Consider the following 13,934-nt stretch of genomic DNA (forward strand, 5'->3'; position numbering starts at 1 on the left):
CACACTCTCACACACACACCCATACACTACAGCCAGTTTTTTGTTTTTTGTTCATTCAGTTCACCTATAGCAAATGTTTATGGACTGTGGGGGATACCGGAGCACCCGGAGGAAACCCACGCCAGCACCGGATGAACATACAGAACTCAACTCCACACAGAAATGCCAACTGACCCAGTCAGGACTCGAATCAGCGAACTTCCTGCTGTGAGGCAACAGTGCTAATCATTGAGCCACCGCGCCACCCTTGTGTAAGAGTTTCAATGAATATTTCTCTTATCCTCTGAACATGTATGGCTTTCTTTTATGTAGGGAAACACACAAGGACAAGGAGATAGCGAACAACAATGACTGCCAGCGTCCCCATTTACTTTCGGACAAAAGTTGTAAATGAAAGTGGATGCTGACTGAGCCTTTCAGTCTTTCACTTTCTGTCTAACATACTTTTTTGCTACACAATGCAAAAAGTTTGGAAGGGGTGTAAATAATGACAAGAAATTATTATAATTTTTCGTACAGAGTTAAGAAAAATATCAATCTGTAAACATGTTTTGTACTTTAAATGAGGAAAATAAACATGCGTTATGGATGCGACCAAAAAAGTCTGCAAGTTTACAGCATACAACATACTTTGTAGAAATTCTGTGTATTGAACTGCACAACCCCCCCAAAAAATAATGCTAATCATAAGGATAGGAGTTGGCTCGCTATAGAACAAACATGATTGATTTTATTTTATCTTAGATTTTTGCATCCATGAGGACAAAGCTTCATTATGGACGTGACACCTCTGCGTTATGGATGTGACAGATGTGAAATTGTCACTTGTGTGACTTTAGTAAATCAAAAAAAATTATTTAAAAACAGAGACATTTTTAAGTATTTCTAAAGTATTGTAAATACTTGCTTACACACAAAAAAAACGTATATACGGTTTCGGTATTTTGGTAAAAACTTAAAGGGCACCTATGGTGAAAAGTCTACTTTTCAAGCTGTTTGGACATACATGTGTGTAAGTATATTGTATAGACCGTCATATTGGGGTGATATAAACAAACCCAGTAATTTTTTTTTTCAATTTAACAACATAAAAACGGTGGACCAATTTAAGCGGTTTTCAGAGCGACAGCAACTTGATGTAGGAGTGTGGTCCCCCTGCCCACCAATATTGAATGACAAGCACGCATCACCTAATTCTCAGTAGCTGCGTCCCAAATCGCATACTTATGCACTATTTTACGCGATTTTGTAGTATAAATAGTGTAAATAGTGTGTTCACATTGAAAACTCTCAAAATAATAAGTGCACTTTAATTACCCGGATGATGCACTCATTCAGCTGCTAAAATGAAGTGTGTAATGATGGACACTTCATGCACTCAACGACCGCAGGTTTGCTTACGTAGCGGAAGGGGCGGAGCGATCGAACGCACATGTTGGATAACTTTATTTATTTTGGATGGTGAAAGCAAAATTCTCCTACCAGAGTGATTATAGCGCCTCCCGATGGTGAATGCGGCAATACTCACGGCAGGTATTATCTGATAATTCAGTCGTTTATTTCACTGATTTGGCAACAGTCAAACGTCATCAGGGAATCGGTTTGAATTTCCGCTTAGTAAAAAAACATTAGTGTGCCATTTGGGACGCCACTACATACATATAATATCCTGTTGAGTGTGTAAGTGCATAAAGTACGTAGTGCATGAGTGCATAGTGTATAGTGTGCCATTTGGGACGCAGCTAGTTTGTTTTTTCACATCCGCCATTTTCAGCGTGAGTCAAACTGATGTCACTAAATGAACACCCTTGCTCTATTTTTAGATGTGAGGCTCATTGGGCTCAACACAAGATCAACATTCACCGCATGATTGCTGTAATCTGAATTATTGTTTGTAACTTTAGGTAGGTTTGCTAACGTGTACTTTTCATTGCGTCTACCTTGCAGCGCCATGCATTTTAGAATTCTAAACATAGGTTTCTATCAGAGTACACACAGCGGCGCTTCAAGTCGGCGGCTGTCCGCAGCGCCCAGCCACGGTTCGGGACACTTCATGTTTCTGCCGCGCCACTGAGAGTGTCTGGTGTGCCGTGTCGCGGCTCTGAGTGGCGCAACCGGTGCCTTAGCCAAAGTTAATTTATTGTGCATGGTTATTAGTCTCGGTGTACAAGCTCGGCACTTTAAACTAGCACCCAGTTGGCTGTAAAACTATACAAAGACACAAATGATTGTGTAGTCTCTGCTTGGTCTGTGTCTGAGTCGTCCATGTACGACTGAACGCTGGTCCTCCCACTCATGTTGCTTCTCTCTGTCTGCCAGTCTGTTGCCCAACTCAGAGCGGGGGAGCTCTTAGCTCCGCCCCCTTGATACATTGGGCGGGAAGTCGAAACTGATGTTTATGTGAAGCAACACGCCCCTAAAAAAGCGAGCTGTGTACACACCCACAACATAACACTTTTTAACACATTATAATAAACACATCTGAACTGTGTTTTGAACTGAACCTAAACTGGCACACTCAGAACAACCATAATATTAATAAAAAGGGGTAAACTATGTTGACATCTGCATGCAATTGCTTAGTAGTTCTTTTCGGGTGTAGCAGCACTTACCACATAAAGCAGTAGTTCACTGAGAAGTTACACAAACAGTTATTACCACACAATGATATGTTTAGTTTTGCAAGCATTTTGCGTAGCTTATCAGTGAACTCTGGCTCTGTGTAGTAAATGCTGCATCTAAAAAGAGCCTGCTGGAGATTTACTACTGATTACAGAACAGGTTTTACTGACAAAAAGTGCATTTCAGTCACTTTTGATTATTTATGCAGCCCTAATTGTTAGATACAATGTACTTATCATGCTAATGTGGTACTGGTTTAGTGGAATGTTTATCATTTTAAGCGTGGGTTGGTTAGGTCAGGTGTAGAGTCTACATACAATAATTACAAAAGTATTTACATGAATTAATTACACCAATTTATGAAATTGCATGCAGCTGTTTTGAACTATTTTCAATCTGAATTTAATTAGTGCTGGGCAAAGATTAACTGCAATACAAAATAAAAGTCGGCATAATATATGTGTGTGTGTGTGTGTATTATGTTCATACAGTAAATAGACTGTAACTACACCAAGCAATATTATTACATAGATATTTAAATGTGTATATAAATTGTACAATACACATTTATATTTTTACGGCTAACTATAAATAAACATTTTTTCACACATGAGCATACATGCGTGTATTTATATGTATACATAATAAATATACACAGGCCACACACATATATTATGTCAAAACAAACTTTTATTTTGGATGTGATTAATCTCTGCCCAGCACTACTTTAAATACATTCAGTACACAATATGTGCGTTCTATCAAAGGAAAATAAATTGAAATATTAGTAAATAGTATTTGATGACAATATAAAGTAGGCCCAATTTTTAAAGTCATGTTTATAAATTGGGGGCGACATGGTGGCTTGGTGGTTAGCACTGTCCCCTCACAGCAAGAAGGTCGCTGGTTCAAGTCCCGACTGGGTCAGTTGGCATTTCTGTGTGGAGTTTGCATGTTCTCCTCATGTTTGCATAGGTCCACACACAGTCCAAAGACATGGGGTAAAGGTGAATTAAATAAACTAAATTGTATGTAGTTTATGAGTGTGAATGTAAGAGTGTATGAGTGTTTCCCAGTACTGGGTTGCAGCTGGAAGGGCATCCACTGTGTAAAACACATGCTGGATATGTTGGCGGTTCATTCAGCTGTGGCAACCCCTGATGAATAAAGGGACTAAGTCGAAGGAAAATGAATGAATGAATGAATGTTTATAATTTGTATAAGATTTATTCTTATGTTTTATAATGTTAATTAATGTAGGATTACTGTTTTAGAAAAACAAAATAGACAATTAAAACAAAGCTACCGATAACAAGCCAGCTGTTCAGTATACTTTCACTTCTTAAATAATTAATTCAGTACTGAATGTGTTCCTTATACTCTCTCCATTTTAATCAAGCAGCAAAACTATGTGTGGTACAACCTGTAAAAAGAAGAACAACCTGCCACACCAGGTTCTTTTGTCTGCATAACTCAAGAAAAATTGCAGACCTCTTACATCACATGATTTCCTTTTTCCTCATTTAAACAAAAAAGAAAATGTGAAAGAATTTACATTTCCTTTTCACGCACATATTCTGTCCCTCTACTGTAACAGCAACTTACTTAACTCCGTTGTTATCCTAAGACAAACATAAATGTATCTAATGTAAACATAAATGTAAACTAAATGTATCTAATGAGGATTTGATTTATGTTCATGCTATAATTAAATATTTATTTGAATGACATGCTTAAACTTTTACTGGTGTAACTGGAACCACTTAGCAAAAATAAACAGCAAAATGCTATCCTATTTTATTGACTACAGATTCCTATACTAAAATATCCTGTAAATAGATACATGCCTATTGAATGTAATGGAGGTCAACATGAGAAGACAACAGAACAAGAGAAACCCGTCAAGCTACTCAGAAAAAAGGTCACACAAAAGACTTGGAGGATAAACATTAGTGTGACCATTAACATATTTATTACATTCATTCATTTTTTTTTCGGCTAAGTCCCTTTAATAATCTGGAGTTGCCACAACGGAATGAACCACCAACTTATTTTATGCAGCGGATGCCCTTCCAGCTGCAACCCATCACTAGGAAACACCCATACACTTTCATTTACACACATACACTATGGACAATTTAGCTTACCCAATTTACCGATTATACCTAGTCAAACAGGGGGAAAACATGCAAACTCCACGCAGAAGTGACAACCAGCCGAGGCTCGAAACAGCAACCTATTTGCTGTGAGGCGAAAGTGCTACTCACTGCCCACCGTGCTGCCCACCTTTAACATATTTAATACAGTTCATATTATTATTATTATTATTAATATGAAGACTATTACAGTATGTACAGTTCTGTATCTAAAATACTTTAAACGTCTATTAACTGTAATAGAATGTTTGATTTTTATAACAAGAATACATTATAGGAAAGTTTGCGTCTTTTTTGCTAGAAAAAGAACAGACAATTCTCACTATTAACTACTGGCTTATTATTAAGGCATTTGCTGTTTATTAATAAATAAAACGGTGATTTAATAAAGCATGATCTTAATCTACATCCTTAATCCTACCCAATATCTAAACACAACTACTATTAATATGCAGTAAATTAGCCCTATAGTAAAAACGTAGCCCAATATACATTTCTGGAGATTGCAAATTATGTAGCCAGAACTACGTATGGCTGCATTTTGTTTTTAAAACGAATGCTACAGTGCGGTATGACCTAGTGTGGACGGCTTTTACCCCATTATAAGTTTGTCCGGTGGGCTATAAATCATCGCGTATGTTGGCAGACTTGTTGAACTGACGGGGGTTGACCGTGGGGTTGACGATGGGGTTCGAATACGATGAAGAACGGTTCCAGAAAGCAGGTAAGACATAAACAAAAGCCAAACAATAAAATGAACAAGTAAATAACATGGTGAGAACGTGGTAAAATCTAAAAACATGGTTAAAAAAAAACAAAAGGGTTTTTCTTTTTCTGGATTGCTTTTGAAAACACTGTCGGTTGGGTTTAGGGAAGTGGGTGGGCGCTGGTCAATCTGTACTTTTGAAAACATTATTGGTTGGTTTAGAGGAGGGTGGTGGGTCAGTCAGTCAGTCGGTCAGTCAACAGTAGGGGAGAACATGCAAACAGCCTCTGGTGGATTTACAAGAGAAGAGCAGGGGTCTGTTCTTCGTACCTGGCTTAGATGATCTAAGATGATTTGGCAGATCCTGGATCTGTTAATCTTGACAACTGATCTCTGACTAATTTGGTTCTTCAAACAAGTTCGCGAATCACATTAAAATGTCTGGATGAACTGATCTGAGATCGCTGTGTGTGTTGTGAAGGACAGCTCTATCAATCCTCAAAAACATGATCAGCAATGCAATGATTGGCTGACGGCACAACAGCGTAATGACATCATCTGATTAATATTCAATTATCCATGTGAGCAGAAATACATAAAATTTGCAGTAAACGTTGTTAAATATGACACTCAATGACTTTCCACATTTGCTGTGAGCTGCAGGCTTTACACTTTCATGTGTCAAGAGTATTCATCATGTATTTCAATGCATATCAATGTATTTAGTTGTGCATTTAGAGAAGATTTTCTTTATTATAGTAGTCTAGGCCTACTCAAGTTTTTTAATCAGCATAAGAAATAAATTTATAAATTAATTTTGCATCAAAAAAGCATTTTGATTCGGGTAAAGGTGTCTGCAACTATTGCGAAGCATCAAATCATCGGCATCTTAGCGGTCAAAACATGTGTATGACTGCATAAATGATTATCCTTTTTTAAATAAGTCAAATATTGTGCATGTACAATTTACATGTTCAAAGGCAGTCTTTTACTATTATTTTGGAGTGCAGATTGCATAAGTTTTACTGATATATATAGATTTTTTTTAACGAAACGATCCTGGATCGTGTCAAATCTTCAATATCCAAATCCAGCTAATTGAGTAATCTATGTACGAAGAACGGACCCCAGGTGCGAATGGCACTAGCGAGAGAAATCTGAGGCCTCAAAAAGCGTACACAGCGGCCTCTGGAGAATTCGCGAAAAACAAGAAAATACTTAAAAAATGTAGCTACTGAGACGTATTTGCTGCTCTCCAGAAATGTATATAGGGATACATTTTCAGAGTGAGCCTGGGTTGCAACTAGTTAACATCTTTAAAGATTAATAGATAAAATCCTTAGTTGATGGATGGTTATAGTGAGAATTGTACCTTAAATTAAAGTGTGACCCACTTGAGGTTTCATTAGCTCATATATTTACTAACATGAACTAAAAATCATCAAGAAGAATCTTCAACATTTGCTAATGCATCATTAATAGACTAACATTATTAAAACCTTACTGGAACTAAGAATTAACTTTATTTTTATGAACTAATGTTAACAACAAGGAATAAATACCGTAGCAAAAGTATTGTTCATAGTTTGTTTGTGTTAGTAAACACATTGACTAACATTAACTAATGTAAACTAATTGTAAAGTGTGCATGTATGCACAGTATTTTAAATGCAAACGCCTCATTTGTGCCATCTGAACTTTTCAGATAAAATTAGTATTTTTCACAGGCTCATGTGTGTTCAGTAAGTTAGCTTTTATGGCAAAGAATTGGTCCTTTTCATTGTCTTTAAATTGAAATTATTGAGGTAAAGATGGTTTTATATTTGCACTTTCTCCTTATTTCATAAAGGTATTATTTCCTAATTCTGAACAGGGAAATCATATTAGCAGCCAATGACTATCAAAGTACACTGTTCACAGTCTATTAAATGGTGCTAATGTTGTTTTGAAGTCATACTTGCATGCGATTTCAGACCCAATATTCAAAATAGCGTGTCATAAGCTGACACTGTCAAAGAAACGAATGAATTTGTAGATATAAAACCAACTTTACCTCAATAAATAACTGCACATACAGTAAATATACACTGTAAAAAAATCCTGGTTGCCTTATTTTTTTAAGCTGAATCAAATTAACCTTATGATTCTATTGAACTTGAACTGACTTAAAACTGCTTGAATAACTCATTAAATTAAGTTAAACATGATTAAATTAGTTTTATAAGTTACAATGAACTTAAAAATAAGTTATGACTAATCGTTCATATAATTTTACTGTGTAGGAGACATAAAGGAGACATGATTATATAGGAGACATAAATAAGATCATGTATGCATGTATTTATGTTTTTGTATGTGTGTATGTGTGTATGTGTGTGTGTGTGTGTGTGTGTGTGTTTGTTTTTTTACGTTTGACATGACATGAACGTTAAAATATGTTTGTCATCCTGACACATAAAAGGCAGTCAACAATGAAATGAATGAATGAATCATGTTAATGTCTCGTGCTGACTGCTGAGCTTTCTTATGGTAACGTAGGTGTAAGAAGAACAGGTACAACGAGTTCCCGGATGACGTTATGTCAAGTGTAAACTGGTCTTGCCAGTTGTTTAAAACCTGTTTCGTTTCAGCATTTAAATAAATGTCATGACAAAAAATATATTAATTTATTGTACATCAATACACGGCCGACATTACTGCAGCTTAGATGTGCCTACGCAAGCTTCCTAGAAACCGTGCATCCACACTAATGTATTCCGGTTGGTCTGTCAACCATATTATGTCGTAAAAAACGTAGTCAGTGTTTAGTATCCATATGGGAATGCTAAACATTAGCATCGCAACACAACAGATTAAGTGTCTATACCTGCTGTTTTTCGAAATGTTCCCTCTCGGCTCCTAAAACCGACTCCGTCCTTCTGCTTTTGACCCGCGAAGGCACCTGTCGTATTGAATTCATCCTTTATATTGGAAAGGCAAACGTGTTATGCTCCGAGTATCCGTCGTTTGACAGTCCAGTGTGGCTGTGTGAGCTTTAATTTCATATGTGGGCTTTATCAGGAACACCGCGACGCTATAAGTAGGACATGGAGGAAAAACCTGTTCTGGCTTCGTGGCTTTTTTTCCGCCGGGTTTGAGTCGTACTACAGCATTACTGTGGGAGGAGTAATAATCCGCCTTTTACTAACGCTGCTATTCATTTTGGGACGAGGAGTTAGCATGGATGGCCTCAAATAAGGATGAATAGTCACGAAAATGCGATTTAGTGTTTCTACATGTAAAATAGGCTTGTGCATTCCCATATTCAATATTTAAAAATACGTTTATTAGGGTTCATAATGATGAATACTCACAAAAATGCGATTTAAAAATGCTATTTAGTCCAAATTTTAAAAAAAAGTAATAGGCAAATATTCAGGGTCCAAAACCCCATTGATTAGTAAAAAGTCAATAATAATAAATAAAGCAATAGTTTATCTTTTCATTTTTTTACTTGGGAAAATTATTAGACAGTAGATTATGTTAACAGAAAAAAATGGAACAGAGAGGAGCACAAACATGTAATATATTAAACATTCAATATTAATACTGTATATCAATATTAGTTAAATCAAGATTGATCTCTATTTGTACATCTAATTATTTTTCAGATTTGCTTTTTTCAGTAATAATTAACTGGAATTATAATGAAATATGAATATTGTTGTTCAGAGATGGTGTACTGATTTATGCTGTAGGCTACTCTGTTTGCTATGTGTAAATATTAGCCTACTGTGTTACACTTTTATACATGCAAATTTATCTTTCTCTAATAGTAACACACTAGTAGACATACACAAATACTTAATTGCTCTTGATGGTTTTTTTATTCAAAATACCCAATAACATGTTGTTCCACAAATACTGTCACCCCTAAAAGATGTAGTCCATATGTACAATTTGAGTAAGCATACAGTACATATCATACATTTCTTATCATATCTGGAGTTTTAGATGTCAGTGAGCATATAAGATGAATATATTTGAAAGATAATACAAAGATAATAAGCGATATCTCATTTATTTCATTATCTCGTTATTTTATAATTATAAATGTAATAGATGAAGCGATGTGAGAAGTATGTCAAGAATATACTGTACCACGTCGCTGCCTTTAAGACAGCAGTTCTCAAAAGATTCATATTTCTGTTATTGTTATTGTACTGTGTGCTGCAGGGCAGGAGTGCTCAGTAGGTTCACAGCACTTATTTCTCTTATATTACTTGTATTTTGACGGTATTATGTGTTGCTCTCAGTTAGGACAGGAGAACTAACTAGCTTCATAGTGGCAGTAAATAAACAGCATTTTCGGGTTACATTGACATAAAGTTTTCACAGAAATGTGCCTTGATCAAAAACCGTCAATATTTAGTGAATTTCTTTATTGCTGTAGCGCTTTTACAATGTAGATTGTGTCCAAGCAATTTATACAGTTGAAACCAGAAGTTTACATACACTCTAAAAAAGGAACATAACCATTTTTTAAAAATGTCTGATGGTAAATCATACTAAACGTTTACCATTTTAGGTCTGTTAGGATTACCTAAATGATTTACATTTGCTAAATGTCTGATTAATGAGAATTTTTTTAGGAGAATTTTTTATTAATTTCTAGACAGTTAGAAGTTTACATTTCCTTGGTATTTTTTAGCTTTGCTTTTAAACTGTATAACTGGTCAAATATTTTGGGGATCCTTCCACAAGCTTCTCACAATAGTTTGAAGGAATTTTGGCCCATTCCTCCTGGCAGAATTGGTGCAACTGAGTCAGATCTATAGGCTGTCTTGCTCGCAAAAGCTTTTTCAACTCTGCCCACAGATTTTCTATAGGATTGAGATCAGGGCTTTGTGATGGCCACTCCAAAACATTCACACTGTTGACCTTAAAGCACATTTTAACTAATTTGGCGGTAGGGTCATGGTCTGTTTGGAAGACCCATTTGTGGCCAAGTTTTAATTTCCTGGCTGATGTCTTGAGATGTTGCTTCAGAATTTCTACATAAAATTTTTTCTTCATGATGCCATCTATGCTGTGAAGTGGACCAGTTCCTCCTGCAGCACAACAGCCCCACAACATGATGCTGCCGCCCCCATACTTCACAGTTGAGATGGTGCTCCTAGGCTTGTAAGCTTTCCCCTTTGTCCTCCAAATGTAACACCGGACATTATTGCCAAACAGTTCAATCGTAAGCTGCGTCCCAATCTGCATACTATTCGTCCTAAATAGTATTTGAAAATAGAATTAGTATATCCCAAATCATATGTTGAAAATAATATCACAGAAGTTCCTGGATGGTTTGCTATTTCCGGTAAAAAAAATTTAAGTGTAGAAGCATCCATACTCTAACCGCTGATATTGCCCACAATACATTGCCAGTTGGATGTGAATTCGATTAGAACTACAAACGCGTGTGAAAAGTGTAAATAAACTACAAACATGATGGACGCGCGAGACCAACCGTCAGGTAGAGAGGCTTCGGTAAAGATGTTTGAATGACTGAGTCAATATCTAGCCCACTGGAAAATATTTAAATGGCATTTTCTGTGTTATATTTCATCTGCATCAACAATACTGAACTTATATAAAGACGCATTTGGACGTCTGAGCGTCTGAATGCATAATTACCCAAAGACCTGAGGAGATTTCTCTGCATGAAAGACTTGTGAATGGGAGATTATCCTGCTGCTGCTTCTCCACCCTGCTGAAAAAAACAGCAAAGACCAGCATGATTTTCATGCTGGTCTATGCTGGTCAATGCTGGTTTAGCTGGTTTACCAGCTTGGTCTTGCTGGTGATGCTGGTAGACCAGCTTGGTTTTGCTGGTTGACCAGCTTGGTCTTGCTGGTAGACCAGCTTGGTCTTGCTGGTGATGCTGGTGGACCAGATTGGTCTTGCTGGTGATGCTGGTAGACCAGCTTGATCTTGCTGGTGATGCTGGTAGACCAGCTTGGTCTTGCTGGTGAAGCTGGTAGATAAGCTTGCTCTTGCTGGTAGACCAGCTTCGGCTTGCTGGTCAGGCTAATCTACCAGCTTGGTCTTGCTGGTCATGCTGGTCTACCAGCTTGGTCTTGCTGGTTATGCTGGTAGACCAGCTTCGGCTTGCTGGTCATGCTTGTCTACCAGCTTAGTATTGCTGGTGATGCTGGTCTATGTTTGGTGGACAAGCAAGACAAAACTACCACCCAGATAGCATACAGTTCTGGGCCACATCTGGGCCAACTAAAGCACATATGGCTCACTTCTGGCAATGGCAGGAGACATATGGGCCAGATGTGGCCCGTATGTGTCACACCGGGTGTAGTGTGAGTTGTGGCCTGCTGTATGTGGGCCAGATGTGGCCCGTGTGTGACACCCCGGGTGTAGTGTGAGTTCTGGCCTACCGTATGTGGGCCAGATATGGCCTGTGTGTGACACACAGGGTGTAGTGTGAGTTGTGGCCTGCTGTATGTGGGCCAGATGTGGCCCGTGTGTGACACATCGGGTGTAGTGCGTGTTGTGTATTTTTAGTTCCGGTTTAACTTTAAATTAACGGGAGCCTTTGAAGTGGTTACAAATTATTAGAAATTGAAAATCAAAGTTAATTTGTCTTTCTAAGTCTGTACACTTTCATTTTATAAAGTAGAAAATAGAAAATAAATATTGTAAATTAATGTAATGTGATGCAAGGATTTACATTTTTCCGATTGGCTACTTCTGCCTGTCGACTGCATACCTAATGAGTGGGAGGGGCTTGCTGCTCAAACAAAACACAGACTCTGACGTGAAGCAGCAGCAGTTCTGTGTTTCCTGTGTTTTATTAACATTATTGTCCCTCATCAGGCAGTGAGAGCGCGACACCTTCTCTAAAAAAATAACATTGCATGTTCTAAATAAGACTTTCTGAGATTGAAAATGATTCTTTAGGTTATTAAGAATAGGAATAAGCTATTGCTTATCAGGGAAAGTATATGTTTGTAACCTAATCACATATTAATTCAGTTTATTTCCTCAATAATGGATTTATTTTTACTTTAAGGCTGCTATGAATATACATTTATATTATCTGTTATATGTAAATGTTCCAGCATGAGTAAAATTCATTTTTTTTTCATATTACCTGGTATGTCTATAAATGTCTATAAATGCAACGAGTTTCATCATTTAATATGTTTTGATCCAATAATGTTTTGTTCAGTTCCATTTGAATGAATTAAGACAGTGTCCTACCGCCACCTACTGGGTGGATTTAATTTGCTATTAGTACACTTTTTAATGAACAATCTTACAAATGAATTCATAATCTAATAATACTGAATTAAAGTGCTGTTTTCTTGGTGTTATTTTTTGCAATTCTACATTTTTATAATGATTTTGTTTGATTAAATGCCACATACAACATTGTTCTTTTTTTATTTAATTTGAATATTAAATAGACATAAATGTTTTGTTTATGAATAAAATAACTATATAGAAAAAATGTCAGAGAACTGAGCAGTAGAATGTGAATAACACGAATGTGTTCGTAAATAAGCTGATCTTTGTAAACAAAACAAAGTTTTATTTACTTATTCTACAGAACACAAAAAATAATAAAAATAGATCTGACCAATTTTAATGCGCACACCTAACCCCGCTCCTAACCCGACCCCTCACTTTGATGTCACTAGCTCTATTTGAGTGCATTGTTTCTGACATTGCATGTCAAACTGTGTGTCTCAGCTTGCATATGCAAGTCTGCAATCAGATACTAATGCTTCTGCAACACAGCCCTGAGGGTACGATCCTCAGTGCAGGGAAACACCACACATTATCTTAATCACAAACTACAGCAAATTTAGTTTATCCAAAATTCACTTATACTGCAAATTTTTGCACTATGGAAGAAACTGGAAACCAACAGAAACAACATGCAAACTCAACATAGAAAGGCCCAAAAGTCTATCCTGGTTCTGTGTGTGTGCACCTGTAACAGCGTCAACAAATTTTATAGACAATATGCTATCAATAAGCATGTTAATTAGCAATTAGTTGATTGTAAATATATCTTAAAGTGTTATAGTTTTTATATAACAAGCTACTGAATATTAAAAATAACAGTAAATATTTTAGAATTACAGCATGTTACATAACAGAGCAAGGACATGTTCACAGTATGTCTGATAATATTTTTTCTTCTGGAGAAAGTCTTCGACAAGAATAAAAGCAGTTTTTAATTTTTTTAAAAGTGTTTTAAGGTCAAAATTATTAACCCCTTTAAGCTATATGTTTTTTCGACAGTTTCAGAACAAATCAAATAACTTGCCTAATTACCCTTATTCTAATATATATATTTATTTATTTATTTATTTAAAAACATAATCATAAAACTGCCCCCTGGTGGCGAATATGTGTTTCGCTTCATCCTTGCATTACGGTGGAGTGGGCGGAGCCTC

The 13,934-nt window shown here is 36.5% G+C and overlaps 1 protein-coding gene across 2 annotated transcripts in view; it reads right to left on the bottom strand.

Moving 5' to 3' along the window:
• hip1rb (huntingtin interacting protein 1 related b) overlaps positions 1-8,640 on the bottom strand; it is a 346,918-nt gene extending 338,278 nt beyond the window's left edge. The window contains exon 1 of one of the 2 annotated variants that reach the window (XR_015490376.1): positions 8,351-8,590. Coding sequence is in view for 1 of the 2 variants with exons in the window: in NM_001083565.2 (NP_001077034.2) it covers positions 8,351-8,443 (93 nt within the window). In the remaining variant the exon portion in view is untranslated. 2 annotated transcript variants of the gene reach the window in all.
• Positions 8,641-13,934: the final 5,294 nt, after the last annotated feature.

The sequence above is a fragment of the Danio rerio genome, chromosome 5, assembly GCF_052040795.2.
Source record: "Danio rerio strain M-AB ecotype USA chromosome 5, GRCz13ab, whole genome shotgun sequence".
NCBI lineage: Eukaryota > Metazoa > Chordata > Actinopteri > Cypriniformes > Danionidae > Danio > Danio rerio.